Here is a 23769-nt window from a genome sequence, read left to right on the forward strand (position 1 = left end):
GTTGGTTAAACAGAGAAAGAAAAATGTGTATGGAACACAATGAACTTTTAAAAAAATAGGAGAATCAGGTTCTGGAAGAGGTTTAGTAGAACATAAAAGAGATCGACTACAAAAATGAAGTTTGAAAATATTTCCCATGCATTAGCATATGATGACTCTTTAAAATATAATTTTATCTGTTCAGTTGTTTGAGTACTCAAGAGAAATTACTTTTGAAATCATACATAAATATTTCAGTTAACGTCCACCAAAGAAATACTTACTGACCAAATTCATTATATTTTATTTATGCTACAGAAATAGGTAAAAATAATATCCAGTTCCCATTAAACTTGGAAATTTTAGTCCTAGAATGTCATCTCTACCATAGCACAGATAAGTGGTTGACAATCTTCTTGCAAAGGGCAAAATAAAAAGTACTTTGCAGGTCACATGGTCTCTTTCGCAACTACTCAACTCTGATGTTGTAGTGTGAAAGTTGCTTTGTATGAGTACATGAATAGGCATGGCTGAATTCCAATAAGCTTTATGCCCTGAATAGGATCTAACATTTGAGAAAATGCTCAAAAGGACATTACTGGGGACAAATGAAAATGTAGAATATGAACTATATGCTTTATATCAATGTTTCTTAACCTTGATAGTTGTACTTTAGGTTGTTACATAAATGAGTGTCCTTGTTCACTGGAAACATACATGACAGTGTTAAGTATTAGTGGAACATGATGTATGCAACCAACTCTCAAATACTGAAAGACAGATACATAGGAAATTTGAATTCCATATAATTCTTAGTGTCACAAAATATTATGCTTCTTTTGACTTTTTTTCCATGCAACAAAAATTAAAAAAACAGGCAGCAGGCTGGATTTGGTCTTCAGGCCATAGTTTGTCAATCTCTAGTATAGCTCATCTTTAATTACTTGAAGTGCTCATTTCTAGAATATAGATAACCAGGAGATAGAATGAGGGTAGAGAATGGGGAGCTGAGGCTTAATGTGTGTGGACTTTTTAACTGGGTTGAATTTAAATGTCTGGAAATACATCAAGGTGACGGTAGCACATTATGGTGGGAGTAATTAACAACACTGAATTATGCGTGTGATTGTTGTTGAAATGGGAAGTTTAGAGTCACATATGTCACTAGAAGGAAAGCTAGGGACTATATAACAATGAACGCTGTGGTGGATGATGACTGTGATTAACAGTACAAATATAAAAATGTTCTTTCATGAACTAGAACAAATGTATGTCATTATTACAAGACATGAATAATAGAGTGGTATATGGAGGAAAATGCACCTAATGCAAACTATGGACTATAGTTAACAGTAATATTTTAATATTCTTTCATCAATAATAACAAATGCACCAGACCAATGCTAAGGGTCAATAATAGGGGTGGATAAGGGGTATGGAGTAACGAAAATGTTCTAAAATTGACTCTGGTGATGAATGCACAACTATGTGATGATATTGTGAATCACTGCTTAAAAAAAAAAAAAGAAAGAAAGATAAAAAGAAATAGAGCTCTAAATGCAACTTGGTATCCTGGATTGGATCCTTCAACATTATTAGAAAAACCGGTGAAATCAGCATAAAGTCTGTAGTCTAATTAATAGTATTGTACTGGCATTAATTTCTTAGTTTTGATAAATGTAACAGGTTATGGGAGATAATTGCATTGGGGAAGGTGGATAAAGGATACATGGGAACTCTCATATAAATTTACCATTATTTCAAAACAAGTTGTGTGTTTTTTTTTTTTTTAAAGATCCTTAGATCCTCTATATAAATATCAGCATTGCCCAGTTGAAATGTTCTATATCTGAGCTGAGCTGTCCACTATGGTAGCCACTAGCTACATGTGCCTATTGAGCACTTGAAATTGAGCACTCCTGGTGTGGCTGAGAAGATGAATTTTTAATATTATTTATTTTTATTTAATTTAAGTTTAAATAGCATATCAGGCCAGTGGCTACCAGATCAGCAGTGCAGCTCTATACTCTTCCCCATTATTTTAAAAACAGATCAATCAAGAATGGAAATCAAATTCAAAAAACATTTGTCAATTATTTTATATGTGAAATAAAGCAAACTTTTGGTGTCATTACCTTACTAAATTAAAACATAAGAGGCTTTTTTCTTTTTATTTTGAGAAAGAAAAAAGTGCCTGAAAGAATTTATTTATGGGAAATTCAACATAAAATCCACTGTAATGTTCAAAAGATTTAATATTTCCATACCGAACACACATAATACTCACAATAGTGTTTGAGTTAAATGAATACAAGAATCTCTGTCCGTATGGCCCAGTCATACAATAAAAGCACTAGAAAATAACCAAGAGTTTTCGTATCACTGACATAAATGAGCAGCTTCAGAATGTCAGAAAATACATACTCTCACCTGAGGGACTTGGAACGGGTCTCTGTAATGGTGGTCTAAAACCTGGAGCTTTGGAAGTATCAGGCTGATGTAAAGGATCTGAATTTGGCAAATACGAGGATTTTCCTGATAGCATAGATTCTGGTGTTGACTGAGATGAAACAACAGATCCTCCCCAGAAGGCATGAGCAGAAGTAGGATTGTTTTCAAATAATGTGCTAAAGGGCCCAAATGGTAAGGGAGCACTGAAATTGGGAGCAATAGGCTTATTTGCTGGATGTACTGAATTCTGACAAGCACTTTGTGTACTTAAGGTTGAAGGTAACTGGACAGAAGAGGGAACACTGTGAGGTCTTTTAATGTGATTGACACTGAGGACTGCAACAGATGAATTCTGCACTGAAGCTGGATTCTTGTGAGAAGCACTTGTGCCATGAGAGGGTGGTCTAATAGCAGGGGTTTCCACTTTAGGAGCAGGCTGGGAGCATCCCATTTGTGTCTGAGGCATAGGGTAAGTCACTGGGGCAGTAGAAGACACCGCCACTGAAGCAGAACTTGTAGTTGCTAAAGGAGGAACAGTCATTCTAACTTCTGGGGGAGGAACCTGAGACTGCTGGAGAGGTGGTCTTGGCTCCTGAGAAACAGATCCTGGAGGCTGCTGTTGAGTAGAATGAACTGATGAACTCCCAGAAGAGCTACTGCTGTTTGGAGGTCTGCTATTTACTGGTTCTACTACTGGTGGACTACCTGCTTCCTGTTCAGAGGAAGAGGCCCCTTTATTTGGAGATGCTGTTCCACAATCCAAAGGGCTACTCCTAGAAACCCCTCCTGGCTGGGCTGGTGGTGATGGGGAAGATGGGGATGATATTGGGTAGTGTTCTTTGGCAGTAGGCATAGGATATGTGGCATTTGTAGGTGCAGTGCTGTTGTTGCTTGCTGTAGTTGTGACTGTTGTTGTGGTGGCATTGGATGTCTTCACAACTGTGACAAAAAGCTGCCTTCTGACAGAAGGTGAACTTGGACTGCCATTTGTAGATGTACCAGGCACCGTTGAAACTGATGAACTGGTTGTAGTTGTTGGACTTGAAGTTAAAGAACCTGCTGAATTCACCTGAGAACCACTGCTATTCTGATTGCTATGGCGAGGCACCATGTGAGGCTTAGGCGAGTTAGTAGCTCTGGCAGGGCTCAAAGGCCTGACAGGAAAAGGACCCCAAGTAGATTGAGCTGGTGGAAAAGTACCTCCAAAGTGGGTCATGGGCAACCTTGGTGGACGGATCTGCTGGAAAGTCTGAGCAGCAAGCAAAGCATGTGCAAACTGTGGAGGAGGATATGCTAATGGAAGAGAAACTGGAAAACCAGGCCTCACATTATTTACTGGGTTTTTAATGGTTTTGTGAGTAGACGCAGAAGAAATTGCAGGCACAGTGAGTGCTGTGGCAGTTTGAGATGTTGATGACAGAGCTACAGTCGTCATTTTAATTCCCATCAAGGAACTATTAGCAGCAGTGGTGGTAGGTGCTGATGACCCTATTTTGGAATTTGCTGAGGAGCTTTTCAAACGGTTCTTTGGAATAAGTTCATCAATTTCTTTGTCTGGATCCTTGATCAGAGCATTGATCAACTGAGTTGCTTGTCTTGTTGATTCTGTGCCACCCCTACAAATCGACCAAAACAAAATTAGCTCAATTAACTCTACTTTTAATATGTATAGCTCCAATTCACTCAGGGGTGTGTGTGTGTGTGTGTGTGTGTGTGTGTGTGTGTGTGTGTGTGTGTGTGTGTGTGTACATACATACATACAGAGAATAGATAACAAAAGTTAAACAGTGGTTTTCTGATCATTCTTAAGGTACTCTGCTAAAAAAACAATAAATTGTCCTGAATCACCACTATTATTTTCAAAGTAACAGTAAATGATTTATTTTTTCAAAAATTTATTTTACTGTCATTTCCTTAGACTAAGAAACCATTTTCTTAATGTAATATACATTGTAGTTAGAGAAACCTGTACTTAAAAGCCTATGTAATCCAGTATTATAGTAAATTATTTGTAAATTATTGTAAACAGTCAATATTAAAAACAATACAAGTAAACAAGGAAAATAATACAACTGACTAAGAAAATAGAATTTTATCTTAAATCCAGGTAAATGAGATGACCCTGTCTACTATATATTCATTAGGGTTTCTCTATTAGTAGAAGATTTATTATAATCCCTCTGGAAAGAGGTGTCAAAATGAGGGAGAAATCCTGATAATGCCAACAATGACCCTGAGGTCAAAGGCTAGGGCAAATATTTGATCTTGCAAAGAAAGCCTTAGGGAAACCCTAAGGGTGAAATTACCCATAAAAGGTATCTGCTTCCCTCTTCTCTACATAAGGCAGGTTGTGGCTACCCATCCATCCCAGGACAGGCAAAAACAAGAGAGAAAGAGAAGAGAATGAGTAGAAAAGGGAGATGGCTAATTGCCTCCTTCCTTCTGAGGCAGGCTGTAACCATCAGCCCTTCTACAAACTGCAAAGGGACAAATGCCTCTTCCAAACAAACATATAAAACTTTTTCCAAAGAAACTTGGATTTACTTTAAAGTCATTAAATACAGTTGATTACATCCTTATGATTTTTTAGAATACCATCTTTATTTTATGGATATTCAGGCACAGACATGTCCAATGAGTTATGCAAGGTAAATAAGTTTTCACTTCAGATTTAAATCTATTAATGAGCTCACATTCCAAGGCTACAATCTCAGAATAACAAATTTCAAATGCTAATCTGAGAGAAAGACGGAACCCAACTGCCTAAAATATGTTAGAAACTCACTCGTTCTTACAAGTTTCACAACAAATTTTTAAGTATGTCAAGTATTTAAGGATGCAAAAGAGAGATGTATGTAAAAGATAATCTAAACTTTTTACCCATATGAAACAAAAATTTCTTTAAAGCCCTTTAAAACACTTTGCAAGAGCACAGTATTAACTAGAGGAAAAAAATTGTAAAGGTTATCTTTTCAAACAGTATTAGAATTCTCATTTTTAAAATGTATGCTATTAAATTCAAAGTTTCATTGAAAACTAAATGTCTATATTTATCAACTATAGTGCAATAAAACACAAAGGAAGAAAACAAAAGAGACAAAATTTTGCCTTATAGTTATTATCCGGTCTCCTGTCTTGTCTTTCTGCTTATCGATATCTATGTGTGCACCAGTAAATTCCCGAATAGCATTGATATTACAGCCTCCTCTTCCAATCACTCTGGATATAACAGTTGATGGAACGGATACTTTCTTTGACCTGTTTAAAGAAGTTGCAAACTAAATTAAGATAAATAATTAAATTAAGATAATTAATATTAGTGATTATGATTAAAATGAGAGTATTACTAAAACATGTTTCCAGAAAAACAGAAATATATTATTATTGAATAAGTTTCTTCTATCTATTCTCATTATAGATGAACAGATAGCAGGTAACAAGGAACAAAAATAAATACATAAATAAATAAGAGAGAAGCTTTACAATAGCTTTTCATCTTATTACCCAAGATTGTCTTCCTGACTTTTACCCTTCACTTAAATGCAGCTACTAATGATAAATAAAACAGGCATGGGTTCTTGTCCACATACAATACTATCTCGACACCAAATAAGAAAATGACAACCCAATGTCATGAGTGTTCTAACATGGAAAGCAGAAAGGCACAGTGGGAGTGGGGCATCTAATTTAGCCTGAGCAGTGAAGAAAGGCGTCACTTGGGTGCCTTCTGGTGTTGTATTCAAATTCTTCTCTTCCCTAATATCTAACTGAAAGGATGATGACATTAAAAATTCATTTTTTCCCTGAATTTTTCTAGAGGAACTAAAATGACTATCCATAATATGGAAAGTTGCTAAAGGATACTTAGGAGTCTGAGGAGACAGAAAAGCCTACAGGAATTATAGAAAGCAAAATTCATCTAATATTTGGAAAATTACATTATAATTTTAACCGTTTAAATCTAGGAAGGTGGATATAAATTTCTGAAAAGTTTGAATTAAAGAATACTTCTAAAAGAAATATAACTCTCAATAAAGAAACTCAAGCCAATTATGCTTTAAAGAACAAATAATGCTCTTAAACGACCAGTAGGTCAAGGAAGAAATCACAGGAGAAATCAGTGAATATCTTAAGACAAATGAAAATGAGAACACAACATATCAAAACTTATGGGATGCAGCAGAGGCAGTGCTGAGAGGGAAATTCATTGCCCTAAACACCTATATCAAAAAAGAAAAAAAAGCCAAAATCGAGGAATTTACAGCTCACTGGAGGAGCTAGAAAAAGAATAGCAAACTAACCCCAAAGCAAAGAGAAGGAAAGAAATAACAAACATTACAGCAGAAAGAAATAACAAATATTACAGCAGAAATAAATAAAATTGAGAACAGGAAAACAATAGAGAGAATCAACAAAAATGGAAGTTGGTTCTTTGAGAAAATCAATTAAAATCAATGGACCCTCAGCTAAGCTAACAAAGAAAAAAAGAGAGAGGATGCAAATAAATAAAATGAGAACTGGGAGGTGGGTACATAACTACTGGCCCAGCAGAAATAAAGAAGCTAATGAGAGGATACTATGAGCAATTATATGCTAAAAACCAGACAACTTAGATGAAATGGACAACTTCCTAGAAAAGCATGAACAACCAACATTGACTTGGGAAGAAAGAGATGACCTCAACAAACCAATCACAAGTAAAGAGATTCAGTCAGTCATCAAAAAGCTCCCAAAAAAGAAAAGTCCAGGACCAGATGGCTTCACATGTGAATTCTACTAAGCATTCAAGAAAGTTTTAGGGGGTGATGTCATCAACATGGCGATGTAAACAGCTACTGAAAACTTCTCTCCAGAGATTCAACAACATTAAAAAAAGGAAAATTCTGAATTGTTTGAAACTCTGGAGGAGGATATAGACTGGAGTAAGACACTGCAAATACTGAACTGAAATAGAAGAAATATCAGGTAGGAATTTCCCATCCCAGACCAGCCAGTCCTCTCCCCTTCTCCACTTGGTCTCCGTGCGGGAACTGCACAGAATCAGCAGATGAGATCCTTCCCACTAGGGACACCGACTTTAAAATCTCACAACAGTAAAAAATACCCTCACTGTGTGAAGACCCAGTGGACAGGAGAGGACATTTCAAGGCCCAGATCAGTGAGGGACAAAGAGACCGAAAAAACACGGACAGAGATGCATTTCTAGCCCTGCATCTGAAAACCCTTCCCACACCCTTGAGGGAAGCAGCAGCTGGTGGCCGGCTCCAAGATAGAGCAGCCTCTGAGGACGATTAAGTTACCAAACAGTGCCATCTGCTGGAAAGTCCGGAAAGTGTAAGGACCCTTTCTTAGGAACACAGGAGGCTGGTCTATACGCCTTGCACGGAAACACGGTGCTGTTTTGGCTGAGAAATAGGGAAGACTCAACTGTTAAAGCAGGGACCCAAAACAAACCCAGGTCTTGCTAGCCAGTGGAAAACACAGCACCACTGGAAGCCAGCAGATGTATATTACCATACACAGTGAACTTGCTGGGATGCCCAGTGCCTAGCTCCCAACCCAGCGGCAGGCCATGGTGCGTGCGTGATTTTGAGGGGAAGACTAGGGGGCAGAGCCAATTTGACAACTGGCCAGGGAGAGAAGCAAAGAAAAGATAAGAGATCAAAGTAAACCAACAAGAAAAGCTCAAGCAAAAGAGCAAAAACAACCTCCAAAATAAACCAATCAAGAAAACCACATGCAAAGACAGCAGAAAATCAAAAGCCACATAAGGAAATGAGAAGACATGGCCCAGTCAAAGGAGGAAACTAACATTTCAACTGAGATTCAGAAGTTGAAACAACTAATTATAGATGTTTAAACAAATTTAAATTGAATCAACGAAGCGAGAGAGAATGTGACAAAAGAGATAAAGGATATAAAGAAGATACTAGGTGATCATAAGGAACAATTCAGAAGCTTGAAGGAAGAAATTCATAAGCTTGAAAACACAAATGGCAGAACTTATGGGAATGAAAGGCACAACAGAAGACATGAAAAAAACAATAGTGACATACAACAGCAGACCTGGAGAGGCAGAAGAAAGGATCAGTGAGATGGAGGACAGAACATCTGAAATCCTGCACACAAAAGAAAAGCTAGGGAAAAGAAGAAAAATATGAGCAGGGTCTCAGAGAGCTGAAGGACAACATGAGGCACACAAATACATGTGTTACAGGTGTCCCAGAAGGAGAAGAGAAAGGAAAAGTGGCAGAAGGAATAACAGAGGAAATCATCAATGAAAATTTCCCAACTCTCATGAAAGACATAAAATTGCAGGTCCAAAAAGTACAGCATACTCCAAACAGAACTGATCTGAACAGACCTACTCTAAGACACTTACTAATCAGATTTTCAAATGTCAAAGACAGAGAATTCTGAAAGCAGCAAGAGAAAAGCAATCCATCACATACAAGGGAAGCTCGATAAGACTAAGTGTGGATCTCTCAGCAGAAAGCATGGAGGTGAAAAGGCAGTGGTATGACATATTCAAGATACTGAAAGAGAAAAACTGCCAACCAAGAATCCTATATCTGGCAAAACTGTCCTTCAAAAACAAGGGAGAGTTTAAAACATTTACAGATGAACAGACACTGAGAGAGTTTGTGAACAGGAGACCTCCTCTACAGGAAATACTAAAGGGAGTGCTACAGACCAAAAGAAAAAGACAGGAGAGAGTGGTTTGGAGAAGAGGATAGATATGAAGATATCAGGAGATAGAAAGAGGGTAGAGATTGGACATGTGATGTTGAAGGAATACGGAATGCTCTAGAGGATTGATTGTGTAGATCTAGAAATGGATAGCACAATACTGTGTGATGATAGCACAATATTGTAAGTACACTGAAAAAAGATGACTGAATACAACTGAAAGAGGAAGGTTAGGGGTCTGTATGACACTAGAAGGAAAGATAGAAGATAAAGACTGGGACTGTATAAATTAGTGAAACTTAAGAGTGGTCAATGTCTGTGATTAAATGTACAAATATAAGAATGTTTTTGCATCAGGGAGCAGCAAGAAAGGATGAAGTTATGAGGTATGCAACAAAGTGAATGGACCATGAGGACAGTAGGTTGAGTGAAAGAAACCAGAAATGAAAAGACAAACATAATGCCTCACTAATACAGACTATTACCATAATGTAAACTCTGAGAATTGAATCTGGTATTGAATCTGGTACATGGGCTATAAGGGGAAGGCTTATATAAAGGTTCCTAGATTGTAAGCTCTTACAGCAGTCACATTTACTCATGAATTGTAACAGTTATTTCTAAAATTTTGAGATTCTGAGCTATTTGTGTGTGACTTGGCCAGTCCCTGGAGCTTTTGTTGTCTGTGTGGCACCTGGGACTCAGAGCCAGAGTCTGGCAGTCGTGCGAATTGGCATTACCCCATGAATCAACTGCTAAAGAGGCTGAAAAGATCAGACTTCAATTGGAGATATAAACGAAATGGACTTGGTTGAGATTGGGGTAGATCTAACTAGGGTACAGGATGATACTAACGGTGTTTTAAAACTTTGACTTCTGTGTGGCACCAAAGGAAGAGATGGTTATATGGTGCAAAATCTACTTTCTGTAGCACACGACATAATTTAACTTGTACGGGTCAGTTTACTCAAATGCCATAATTACACAGAACCTTGACTAGGGAGTGAGACCTTCTTGTTTGTACAGGTCAGCATGAAGTCCCAATACAACCCAGAGTAATCTGGGCAGAGAATAGTAATTATTTACAAAGCCCCCTTGAGAGACTGTGGAAAAATGTGGAAATATTAAACTTCCCAAGCTGGGGAATTACTGATATTCTCACAAGCACTGCAGACCACCAGCTAAGTAGGCAAAGACCTCAGTACTGGGGCTTGCCCTTACAAAGTTTGATACCGCAAAGGAGAGCTAATCCTACTCATAATTGTGCCTAGGAGTCATCCCCAGAGGGCCTCTTTTGTAGCTCAGATGAGCCCTCTTTCTCTAAGCCAACTCGGTAGGTAAACTAACCGCCCTCCCCACTACGGGGGACATGACTCCCAGGGGTATAAATCTCCCTGGCAATGTGGAATATGACTCCTGGGAATGAGCCTGCACCTTGCATCATGTGATTTAGAAAGCCTTCTGGACCAAAAGGGGGAGAAGAATTGAAACAAAATAAAGTTTCAATGGCTGAGATTTCAAATGGAGTAGAGAGGTCATTCTGGAGGTAACTCTTATGGGGACAAAAAGTAAACAAGTAATATGGAGGAGGGGGATATGGGACATTTTGAGTGTTCTTTTTACTTCTATTTTGATTGTTAATTTTATTTTTTTGAGTAATGAAAATGTTTAAAAATTGACTGTGGTGATGAATGTACAACTATATGATGAAACTGAACAAACTGTTGTGCACTTTGGATGACTGCATGGTATGTTAATATATTTCAATAAAATTACATTTTAAAAAAAGAGAATGAGTTAGTACCAATCCTGCTCAAACGCTTCAAAAAAATTAAAGAGGAGGGAATGTTACCTAATTCATTCTATAAAGCCAATATTATCCTAATACCAAAGCCAGATAAAGATATAACAAGAAAAGAAAATTACAGACCAATCTCTAATGAATATAGATGCAAAAATCCTCAACAAAATACTTGCAAGTTGAATCCAGCAGCACATTAAAAGAATTATACCCCAAGAAAAAATAATGTATTATTTATTTAGAAGGGTAAATTAAAATATTCAAATTAAAATGTTATATTTTTTAAAAGGTAAGGTACAATTCCTGTCCTTTTATATATTCAACTATGTTACTTGATAATTCCTGTTTCCCTAAAGGGCACAGTAATTAGCCAGTGATCATCATTTTGAAATTAGTTAAGAATTTATTTTCACACCACAATGTATAACACATGCAGAAAAACTGAATTACCTTCTCTTCTACAGACAGTATGTGAATATGTTCAGTAGTGCATGTGAATGAGTGTGTATCTGAATATGGTGATAGAGATGAGAGAGAAAAGAGGAAGACTGACTGACTTTGGTCCAAAATATGATAAAAATATATATTACATTTTTGGATTAATGATAAAAAATTTGGTTCATTATAATTCTTGTTTCAAATCCTCAATGTTAAATTTCTTGGTGGAATTCCTGGGAAGTTCTTTAAGTAGTTGATCTGACATTGAAAATGTATTACACTCTTTCTGGGTTTGTGATATCTTACTACCATCTGATTTCTGGGATACTGTGTTCCTACTTTTCACTAGATACATTATTTTAAAAATTCCAAGCAAAAAATAATAAAACATTTTAATCTTAAAATCCTAGAGAGAAATAAAGGCATCCTATGACTTAAAAACAGGATTAGATCAATAGTTCAAAGCCAATCGTACTTATTAATTCCTGAGATATTCACTAAATGTCTACTACCTATGAGCTCTGGGAATACAAAGTTGAATAAAACATAATCTGTGACTTTAAAGAATTAAACTAGTTCCTTAGAAAACTCCAAGCAGATACCGTAAGTAACTTTCTACATAAAATCTTCCAGTTTTCCAAGTATTAACATATAATGTTTTTAATCTGATTCAGCTTGGGCCACCAGTTTGTTTGCAATCTTTGGAATAGCAGGAAGAATTTAATTTTAAGGTAAACCACACTTCACAATGAAATATAGTACATAAAAAGACTGAGAAAAACAATCAAAGAAACAATCACTCACCTTCTTACAACTTCTTTCCATCCTTCTTCCCTCTTTTGTCCACGCTTAGGACTTGCTACTGTTAACTTGCCATTTGGAGAGGAAAGGGGAGATGGACCAGATTTTGTGCAAGTGGACAGAGAATTACTGGTCACTTCACTGATAGTTTCTGACAATCTTTAACAGAAGGGGAAAAGTACATTAAATACAAAACAGATGGAAAATTTCTAAATGATAAAGATAATTTTGTTTTTAGATTAAATATGGTAAACAAGTGAGGACCTTATTTTTCACTTCTCTTCAATATTTAGCTTAATATGAAGGGCCAATTGTTAAGAAGATATACTCTAGAGGTCACTTGTAGCAGATGTGAATCACAATAATAAACCCTATAAAAACCACAATCAATACTTATCATGGGCTAAATTCAACAATCAGAAAGAAGAAATTACATAGTAAAAATAATTTAATTTCTCATTAATACACAATCTAAAAAAGAATTTATTCTTGAATACAACTGAAATTCTGCCTTCCTTCGCACAAAGAAAAATCTTTATTCTGAAAGTTGCTAACTTGCTTGAATTCCAACAAAATTCAGCAACAAGACATAATTAACACTATGGATACCAAAAATGAAAATTGGAACTAACTTTATTGAAGCCTTGCCACAAACAGATTTTCTCTCCTCCTTTGGAAATGTAACCAGAACTGATGGCTGCTTCTTGCTGGTCACAGTGGTGGTGACCACAGCTGGTGAATGATTGTCACTCTTCCTGCTGCTGTTGCTGTTACTACTTTCATCACTGCAGCTGGAAATCCTCATGTTATCACTGTCCCCACTCTCACTGGTACTGCTGCTCTTAGACTCTCCATTCACTTTCTCAGGCTGACTGTATGAAATTGGTAGTGGATCATCAAATATAATTTGAACGTTTTCTGGAGTAATTTTATTTTTCCTGTTTTTCCTCTTTGAACTGGCTGTAGTTATGGTATTATTTCTTTTACCATGGGAACCTGCCAAAGTTGTCCAGGTTGCAGATATACCTATGGTAGTAGTGGTTGTGGCACTTGGAGGCTCTGTCAAGACTTCAGGTTCATCTATAAAAGTAGGAATAGTGAATCATAAGTTCTAACTGTGCCTAGAATATAATTAGCTTAAGTACTTAGAGAAAAAAAAGCAAAAACCAGGAGTTATTTTGCTACTACTAGACAAAAGTTATCAGTCATTCCAGCATTTGTTGGTAATAAGGTAGACAGGACTAATCCATTCTCTTCTCTGTCCATAAATCCTATCCAAAGCATAACAGGTATGGTTTTAAACAATTTGAGAAATATGGATACGAGCCATATATTACATATTATTATGTAACTGGAAACAGATAGATATATAACAAATACACCAGAAGTTACAAGAAAAGAGTCTACGTGACATGTAGGTGTTCATTGTACTAATGCTTAAAACTTTTCTGTAGTTTGAAATCTTTCATAAGAAGAAGCTGGAGGGGGGAGAAAAAATTAAAAAAACACCACCACTACATACATATTTGCATATTTTGTGGTTAAGTGGCAATGGCTCCTCCCTACAATACTCCCACCTCAATCTTTTAATTATAACCTAGTTAAAAATAATTCCCTCATTTGAGGAAATCTGAATATGTTCTGAATTGCAGATGATATTATGGAATTATTGTTAACTTTTTTAGGTATTATAAATGGTATTGTGTTTATGTAAGCAAATGTCATTCTTAGGATTTATGATCAAGTATTTATAAGTGCAATGTCAGAATGTCTGTAATTTACTTTAAAATGGCTCAGAAGTAATTATGTATGTATATTTAGAAAGAAAATGATAAAGAAAATATAGTAAAATATTTAAGATTTTTAAATTTAGGTGGAGGGTACTCAGATGTTCATTTTATCATTCTTTCAGTTGTGGTTGGTTTGAAATTTTTCATAATAAAAAGTCAGATAGAAAAGTCAAAAGGAAAAAAAAGCATAGAATCACTTTCTAAAGGGCAAATAACTTAGAAGTCTATTTCCCCTTTTGTGACTGTTATTTAAGCAAATATAACTTTGACTACAAACTATCACATGAAAAAAACTGGGTGGTTATTTAGAGAAAATACCTTCAACTTTAAGCTTTTCTTTCTCTTGAGCAGCTTGGAGTTCAAAATTCTCTTTATTTTTGGCTTCAATTTCTTCTAGTTTTCTTCTCTGTTCTTCCTTTTTCTTTCTTCTCTTCTCCTTTCTCTTTTCTCTTTTGGCAGCCAAGGCCAGCCTCCGGCTTTCTTCCCTTAACTATTAATGAATCAATAAAACAGAGATATAACACTGGACTTCCCCCAGGAAAAACTGTTGTCACTTAACAACATTTATTACTACTTAATACCATCACAGGGGAACCGGGATACCATTGGAATAGTATAAAATTGAAAGTCATCTAGTTTAATTCATTGTTTGATAAGATCATGTTCAAACAACTCTAAAGAAACAAGAATATTTTTAAAATATCAAGATCAAATCAGGGATAAAATGGCAATCTAATTTTAGGCAAATGATAAACAGATGCATAACCTCATAATTATTAAAGAAATGTAAATCAAAATAAAAAGGTGCCTTTTTTTGTTCATTAACTTGGGAAAATTTAAAAAGACATCATATATTGGCAAAAGTTTGGGAAAATGAGTTTTCTTCTATAATTGCTGGTGGGTATAAGTATTTACATTTTAGAAGGTAATTTGAAAGCCTCATATCAAAATTATAAATTGCTTAAGAATTTATTCTATAAATTGCCTATCACTAGTAGTGAAATATATACAGCCAACAATTTTCACTGCAAATTTATTATAATGGTAATAAATGGAAACAAGGTAAATCCATCAGTGGGGGAATGGATAAATAAAAGCAGTATATACTCAAAATAACAGGCAATTGTTAAAAGTATTATAAATATCTATGTACTTGGGAAAATGTTCACAATTTATATCTCTTAAGAGAAAAAAGACAAATTGCAGTCCAATGATGTTGTTGATAGGGGAAGGGAATCATTTATGTATGTCTGTAGAAGTACAGAAAAAAAGGTTAGGAGGATACCAATAAAAGGCTTAACAGCAATTACCTTTGGATGGTGGGAGTAGAGGAGGGATAGCAGAAAGACAGTGACATTCCATTTTAGTTTACGTAACTGTATGTTGTTTCTATTAGTTAAAATGAGTATGTGTTACTATCATGGTTAAAAAAAAATTAAGAATAAGTTTAAAAATCCAATAACCTTTGTTATTTTAACCATTAAATGTTCCTCTTTGGTTCTTAAGTTAGGAAAAGTCTTCAAATTCTTTTGCTTACATGACCCCTAAAGACTTTTTAAAAACGATATACTCTCTGCACACATAATCAAGCATTCTGTGTATTTTATGTGAATTTTAAATGTGCCAAAATGATGATGCTCGATTTAAGGAAAATGTCCATAATATCCTAATAATAAAACCTGTGCCTATAGTCAAACTCACAGCCAAATTATAATTACTTTTTGTCATAAAATATCTGACTTCAGTTTTCAAATCTTTCATGTTTGCTAGACTCTCTTTCAGAAACAAATCCTTTTAAAATTATTCCTCTGTTGGCTGCCTGAAAGGTTTAGCCCAGCTTGGAATTTTTACATCCCCAGGCAATGCACTAGATAAGTCTTTTGTTCCTGAAAGGGGAAATAGTTAAGGAGAACCTGAAGAACACTGATACTTTCTAAGGAAGATTAATTTTAGGAAAGAATACATATAGAACTTGAAGATCTAGAAATTGCGTGCATAATATCCACTAGTAATTCCTGGTGGTCCTCCAGAAGTACACAAGCTCCAGTTTGAAGACCTCAAAAGAAGGGGTTCTTGCCCCTTCTGAAGGCCTGGGAAGAAAACAGTAATTGGTGACCTCCAATCCCTAGCTCACTGAAAAGGGAAGAGGAGTATTATCTGATTGGTGAATTTGAGAGAAGGAACCGAGCATGTGTGACTCAGCTCATTTGAGCCTTGCTTTAAAGGAGCTAGCTGCCTGTCCTCAAGAAACGTGCTTTCTGCCATTTGCCTGCGCTCCTGTGAGAAAGGCCTGTGCTTGTCCAGTCCAGCTCTGACTCTGATGAATAGGTAAGTGTAATGGGGAGAGGGGGAGTACAACTGGGGGTGAAGAGTGTGCCAGAAAGACATATTATCAAAGCAACCTACAACCTATAAAGGTAGATTAATCCTCACCAATTCAGAATTAGGAGTAATAAAACTGACATTTAATCTCCATCATATCTGTATGGACAGAAACACATTGAGAACAGTGGAGGAAATGGCTTTTGGGGTATCAAAACAGCAAGTGAAGCTTGAAGCTTTTGGCTCAGCCAAAATAGGTTTTTGACCTTTCTGAATGTTTGAACTTGTCTGGTCACAGGAGCTAACTGTGTTTGGTATGTAAAGGGGCAGGACTTTTTTTTTTTTTTGTATTTTAATTATATTATTTTAAGTATTAAATTAAAAGTCAATAGTATCACACATACCAAATATTTGAGTTATTTTTCCATTTAAGGTGAAGGGTTTATGCTAAGCTATACACACAATCTTCCTTGTGATCAAGGAAAGATGTAATCTGTGGCTACAAAATAAAGTTTGTGTGTGTGTGTGCATAAAGTTAAAAACCTATAAAAGGATCGAACTCCTGTCTTTAGCCTCATTAGCACCATGCTTGGGGCAGGGCTTTTTTAAAAATAGAAGAGTTAAAATCAAAAAGTAGGTTTTGTTTAGGCCTAGTATAGAGGCCAATCTGGCCTATGTGGGTGGCGAAGGGGGTTAGGTGAGCTCTGGGTGGATCTTAGTGTATGGACAGATCTTGGTATATGGGCGTGGGCAGGTTTCAATAATGCAAGTACCTCAAGGCCTTAAAGAGTTCTGTCTGCTTGAGCTAGCCCTTTAGTAACAGTAACTCGAGTCTGGATTACTGAACTTCAGACTTCTGTCCTAAACCCTAGGTTTTTACTCTTAATCTCTAATTTGAAGGTCTAGAGTGGAGTTTTGTTGATCTTATAGATCCTATTAACTCCTGACTCACTAAAAAGAGGGGTACAGAGTCAGAGGTCTCAGAGAAACCGTATTTTTCTGGTGAGGGAGAGCCCGTACTACAACTGCAATGGGAAAGGTATGGGAAAGTTCTCTGGGACTAAGCAAAACTAGAAAAGTGTGGCTCTATGAACAGATATTTAGGAAGCATTGTAAGTTTGCAGGTATAAGTTGAAACTAATAAATTTAATCAGTTTGCCAAAGGGGAAAATATATAAATATGTATGTGTGTGTTTGTGTATATAAAGAGAAACAGAGTAAATATCCAGTATTTAAAAGAGAGAGCAATGAGACTTCAGGAAGGCATAATTAGGTGAAAGAAGACCATCACAGGGAAATGCGAATCCAGTGGGAGAAGAGTTTCATGAAGGGAAGTGAGGTCAACATTGGTAAATATCGCAAATAGGTCAATGTTGATAAAAATTGAAAAGAAGAGAAAATAGGATTTGGAAGGCAATTAAGATGTCATTGGTGACCTCTGCCACAGCTACTTCACTGAAATGGTGGAACACCAGACAAATGATTCTAGCCTGAGGATTGACTAAAAATTTTAAAAAGTAGAGCCAACAAAACATAGATTATTCTCTTAAGACATATGGAGAAGAGAAAAAAAAAACTAAGTTTGAGGAAAAGTTTTACTAAGATGTAGTGACCTTGATTTACCTTGTTAGCAGAGGGTAAAACTTAAAAGCAGGCATTGAAGATAAAGGAGTAGGCGGAGGTGGTGATAACTGATACAAAATCCCAAAGGGAACAGATGAAAACAATAACTATACTATGAACTCAAGTAAATCTGGAGGTACAGGAAAGTATTAGAGATTTAATCTTTTTTTTTTTTTATTAAAATCAGTTTTATTGAAATACATTCACACACCATACAATTATCTATGGTATACAATCCACTGTCCACAGTATGATAACATAGTTATGCGTTCATCACCACAATCTATCTCTGAACATTTTCCTTACATCAGAAAGAACCAGAACAAGAATAAAAAATAAAAGTGAAACAAGAACACCCAAATCATCCCCCCTAGAGATTTAATCTTACATCCTGTATTTTCTTACAAGGTACATGCCTAGGCTTCATTTCCCTTACTGACAAACTGCTATATGTTTGCATATATATGTGCAGGAAGTAGTAGCCTTAAAGAATAGGATCAGGTTGTAGAAAAACCTCATTATGGAATAGTTATTCTATAATGATTACTAATGGAGAGTTCAGGAAACAGGCATTTGAGAGTTAAGCTTTGTAAGATGAGAACTTGAGGATGTAGGAAAAGGCAGTTCACACTAAAGAAATAATACTATGCAAATTTGCAAAAATTTGGATATATGAAAGTGATTGGGGTTTGTGAGGAGACCAATGATTCTAGAATTTTTAGTCAATCCTCGGGCTAGAACCATAGTGAGTGATTAGTCTGGAGAAGTAAGAAACGACCAGATCAAAGAGGATCTGAATGTTTGGAATTTCCCACGCAGTCAGGAGGCACTGAAGGTTTTTGAGGAGGGAATAAAGCAATCCCATCTGTGTATTAGAACCCTATTGGAAACTGTAGCAAAGTTACATTGGAGAGGAGAAGGATTAGATAGAAGACAAAAAATGAGAGTCAAGGGCATTTATGTAGGGAGACTGTTAAGATGCCTACTGCAATATTTCATTTGAAAAATGACAACCCAGTGAGGAGGATGGAACAGAAGAAAGCTCAGATACACATAATGTCAAAGCTGAATCAAAGGTAATAATGATGATGATACCGATACATTTAATATGTAGAGGGCTTAATATGTGCCAGGCACTGGTCTATGTTAACTTACTACACTTACTCCTTTGATGGATGCAAGGCATGGAAAGTGAGGACAAGTGAGAAGCTCAAAGTGACAACAAAATTTCATTTCTGAATGAGTGGTGATATCAATAACAGAAATAGAAGTCAAGGTGTACCAGGGGAAGTGGGGGAGGAATCAACAAAAATTTATTGAGAACCTGCAATGTGCTAGACACTATTCTAGTCCCTTTAGGAGTCTCTCAGGACTCCTCAGTAATCCAGACAAAACATCCCTGCCCTCACGAAATGTACATTTTAAGTGTGTGTGCAGGAAGCGAGGAGGGGGGGTGGGGTGGGTGGGCTTTATAGGTAAAAACATAACTGATAAATATGCTATACAGTTTGTTATAAGGTGATAAGTACAACATAAAAAAGAAAAAGGAAAACCAAAGCAGAGGGATGAGGAGTTTATACATGGGGAAAGGTGGGCAGTTTTTATTTTAAATAGGATGATCAGTAAACCTCATGGGTAAATGCCATGAAAGTGAAGTTTTATGTGAACACCTGAAGGATATGAAGCATTTCAGGCAAAGAGAACAGCCAGTACAAAAGCTGTGAGGCAAGAATTGTACCTGGTATATTCAAGTAGGCAAGTGTGGCTGAGAATAATAGAAAGTAAGTTTCAGGGAGATATCAGGAGACTTGATCATGTAAGGGCTTGCATTTTAAAGACTTATATCTTTTACTCTGAGGAGCCAGTGTAGGGTTTTGAGGAAAAGAGTGGTATTACTTGACTAACATGATTTAAAGGGAGCATTGAATGCGATGTGGAGAACAGACTGTAAGGCAAGATGTAATCAGGAAAATCAGATAAAAGGTTACTGCAGTAATACTTAGATTATATTAAAGGCTTGCCAGTGTGAAAAGTGATTAGGTTTCTAAATAAACTTTTAAAGCAATGGTAACTATATTTTCCAGCATACTGAAAGATAGAGAGGAATCGAGGGTGACTTCAAGGCTTTTAGCTTGAGCAATCAGAAGACAGTAGTGGATTTGGGGTGGCAGTTGAGTTCAGATTTGGATATATCAAGCATGATATCTCTCATAAGATATCCAAGTAGTCTGGGATTCAGGCAAGAGGTCTGGGTTGGAGATATAAATTTGGAATCAGTCGGCATATATTTAAAGTTAACAGGATGAGATGACCAGTGTGTGGAGAAGCATAGATTGAAAAGAGATGACCATGTAATGGAGACAACTTTAAGAGGTAGGGGAGAAGGAAGAGGAACTAGCAAAAGATGCCAGAAGGAATGACCAGAAAAGGAGAACAACCAAGAGTGTGTAGTGTCATGGACGCCAAGTGCAAAGAGTATAGCAAATGTTATTAGGTTTAGTAAGGTAAGGATGAAGTACCCATTGGATTTAGCTACCGGAGGTCAATGGAGACCATGAAAGCACAGTATTGGCATTGTGGGAATAAGAGCCTGGCAGGAGTAGATTCAAGAGAAAGGAAGGGGAATTAAATACAAACAAAACAGACAACTGTTTCAAGGAGTTTTGCTGCAAAGGGGAGCAGATTAATAGGTCTGTAAGTGAAGGCTGGGGCAAGAGGGGTGCAGGATGAAAAGGTGGCTTTTTTTTTTTAAGACTAGAAAAGTATACTTGTATGCTGATGGGAATGATCTAGGAGAGGGGAAAAACTGATATAGGAGAAAGAAAAGACAGTTGCTAGAGCAATGTATTTGAGTAGGGAATAACAGATCTAGTGCACAAACGGGACTGGTTTCAATAAATTATCTAGCTATTGGCAGGAAGTATATGGGCAGATACTGGGGGGTGGATAGATGGATGGACTGGGGAAAATCTTTGGAAGTTTTCTTATTCTCCAGTTTTCTCACTGTTGTAGGAGGCAAGGTTATTAGCTGAAAGTGAAGGAGATGAGGCGTTCGAAGTCTGAGGATAAAGAAGATAAATAGTGGTTTAGATGAGGAGGAGACTGAATAAACTAGGGATAGGAAACATTAAGGAGTTCACTATCACAAATTTAACGTAAATTAGTTGAAAGGTTGAGTGTTTTTTACTTAGACACAGTTAGTGGGGAACAGGTGAAAATAATGAGAAGAAGAAAGGATATCAGAAGGATAAGGAACAGTGAAAGGGTGGTGGCATAAATGGGTAAGAGAGTCTAGAGTGTTGGCAAGACTATGGGAATTGGAATTCTAGAGGGAAGAAAGCTGGAAAGTCAGGATGTGATAATCAGACAATGTGAAATTGAGATTGTAGGATGGTTTAATAAGTTTTGTTTTGGATTGAAGGATTTTAGATGACAGCAGACCAACCAACAGGAAATATCTAGTAGGTTGATTTTTTAAATACACCCTACATACCTTCTTAAAAGGTTATGAAAAATTACAAAAAAAAGAATGGGAGGGAAAAAAAGGAGAAGAAATGAAGTGGAGAGGGCGAGAGAATTGAATCAAAAATACAGGCTGAGAATGCCTGCTTTGATATTTGGGACTTTGGCAGCCAAGAATGTAACTTAGCTCTTAATGTCTTAAGAGAAGAAGAAGCAATTAACTATAAGAGGATTCATAGTTTGACCTCATGTAATTACTGCAGCCTGGAACTCTTCCATGTAACAAATGCTCAATAAATCAATGTTTACTGAATAAGCATAAGGGAATCTGATGAAAATAACGGGTAATATTCTCAATAGTAGTTTTTACAAAGTATGTTAACACTCAGCCAAATTTTTCACATCAGAAAGCTGATCAAAGAGCATTTTTATTCCACAAGGAATTACTTATCTATGCAGAACCCCAACTCAGACCAGAGAAGATCAATTCCAGTGATATTCCTAAGTCAAAATGGTGGAACCAGAACATACTATGTCTCACAAGGCCCAAAAGTACATTTTCCCAGATATAAATGACAATTAAAAAATAGTAAACCCAACCCAAAAACCTCAATCGGATAACCTTTCAACAGAAATATTGGGTTGGAGTTCCAGAGATAAGAGCCTCTGCTGTATCCTCTAATTTTATGCGCTCCCCCCACTCAAAACTATCCGTAAAAGTACACAGTACATAAGGAAAGAGCAATTTATGTCCAACAAACTTATGATTAAGAATTATGTATCATCTTCGAGTTTTAATGGTGTGGAAAAAACATACAATGACATTTGAAGGAAGCTTTTTAACTTCTGAGGCTCTTGAAAGCATGAACATTAAAGTTAGGAAATGCTAGCAAGAATGGAAGAAAATGATATATTGTGGTGGTAGTGTTAACCTTTTTGGAAAAAATTCTGGAAGTACATTCACCCATGTGAAGAAATTTATTCCATAAAAATAAAAGTACAAAGATATAAGGAGATAAGTATTAAGGATATTTATTGCAGTGTTATTTCTGTGGAATACTCTGCAGCTTTGTAATCACTTATCAATTGACAAAATCCATCTGTGATTGAAAGAGTAGAGTATATTTTTAAAGCACTCTATCCCCAAATACTTGACTATTTATTCATTCAACAAATATTTATTGCCTAGAAATGCTAGGCACCATTTTGTAAGCATACATTCTACCAGTGGAGGCAAACAAGATAACTAAGGAAAAAGCAGTACTTAGAATATAGAAAGTGAAAAATAAAGCAGGGAAGGAGGGTAGCAAGAGTGTTTGTGGAGGGAAGACTAAGACACAAGGATACCTGAAGGAACATCTGAAGCAGAGGACAAAGTAAAAACTTTTACTCCAAGAGTTTGCATTAGTGCTTTTAGAAATAGGAGGATGGTCAGTAGGGATGGAGTTTGCATTAGTGCTTTTAGAAATAGGAGGATGGTCAGTAGGGATGGAGTAAAGTGACCAATGAGAAGAGTAATAAAAAGATAAGGTCAAAGAGGTGTAAGGAGTGGTATGGGTGGGTAGAAGATATGTAGGGTCTTGTAAGGCCTTATAGGTTAGTTACCATACCAGGTTGTTAACTTTAGTTTCCTTACATTAATGTCATGTTTTTCTTTATTTATCTTTGCATATTTCACAATTTAAAATGAACACATTATTATAAATAAAAAGAACAGACATCCTTATAGGATATCTACTAAAAGCAGCTTTCTGTCTTTTTAATCCACAGGTATGCAGTAAATTCCAAAATGTATTAGAAGAATTCTGCAAAAACAGGATATTTTAATACTTTAGAATGAAAAAACTAAGAGGTAGGGTGGTAAGTTCAACAGGGATTTAAAAACAGGTTTTAGAATAAAAAACTTGGATGCAAAACCAAGCCTAGCTTAGGCAAGTTACTTAACCTCTCACAGATTCGGTTTCCTCATCTGTAATATGGGGGTAGTATTTTTACTAAACAGTATGTATTCTATCAAAAATTTGGCCCTATTATACTGTCTGGTATTTAGTAGGAATTAAATATTAGATGAAACTGAATACAAAAATAGGTTAAGTAATATTAACAGTAATCCTAACAACCTCTTCTTTCAAAGCACTCATTCCTTTAAAACTTCAAAATAACAAAGGCATTTTAAAAATGAAGAAAACTCCAATATTAAATATCTTTTTCCAGAAAGTAATAATTGTATGTTTCAAATTTAAATTAGAGTAAGATGTTTAGAATAACTCATTATCTTTATGCAGAATGAAATCTAGAGCTTAATGCCAAGTATAGTAAAAAAGAATGGCCCTAACTCAAGTCAAAAAGGACATACATGTAAATTACTACTGTATATTCTTCATATATATATGTGTGTGTGTGTAAGAGTAC

At 36.1% G+C, this 23769-nt stretch overlaps 1 protein-coding gene across 4 annotated transcripts in view; it reads right to left on the reverse strand.

The window, feature by feature from the left end:
- Positions 1–23769, reverse strand: part of ANKRD17 (ankyrin repeat domain 17) — a 175378-nt gene that overhangs the window by 15221 nt on the left and 136388 nt on the right. For all 4 annotated transcript variants that reach the window (XM_037829953.1, XM_037829952.1, XM_037829955.1 and 1 more), the window contains 5 exons: positions 14269–14440; positions 12793–13240; positions 12164–12319; positions 5539–5688; positions 2410–4046 (listed from right to left, as the gene is read on the reverse strand). In XM_037829953.1, the coding sequence (XP_037685881.1) occupies positions 2410–4046; positions 5539–5688; positions 12164–12319; positions 12793–13240; positions 14269–14440 (2563 nt within the window). The remainder of the gene's footprint in view (positions 1–2409; positions 4047–5538; positions 5689–12163; positions 12320–12792; positions 13241–14268; positions 14441–23769) is intronic.

The sequence above is a fragment of the Choloepus didactylus genome, chromosome 3 (genome assembly GCF_015220235.1).
Source record: "Choloepus didactylus isolate mChoDid1 chromosome 3, mChoDid1.pri, whole genome shotgun sequence".
NCBI classification, from domain to species: domain Eukaryota; kingdom Metazoa; phylum Chordata; class Mammalia; order Pilosa; family Megalonychidae; genus Choloepus; species Choloepus didactylus.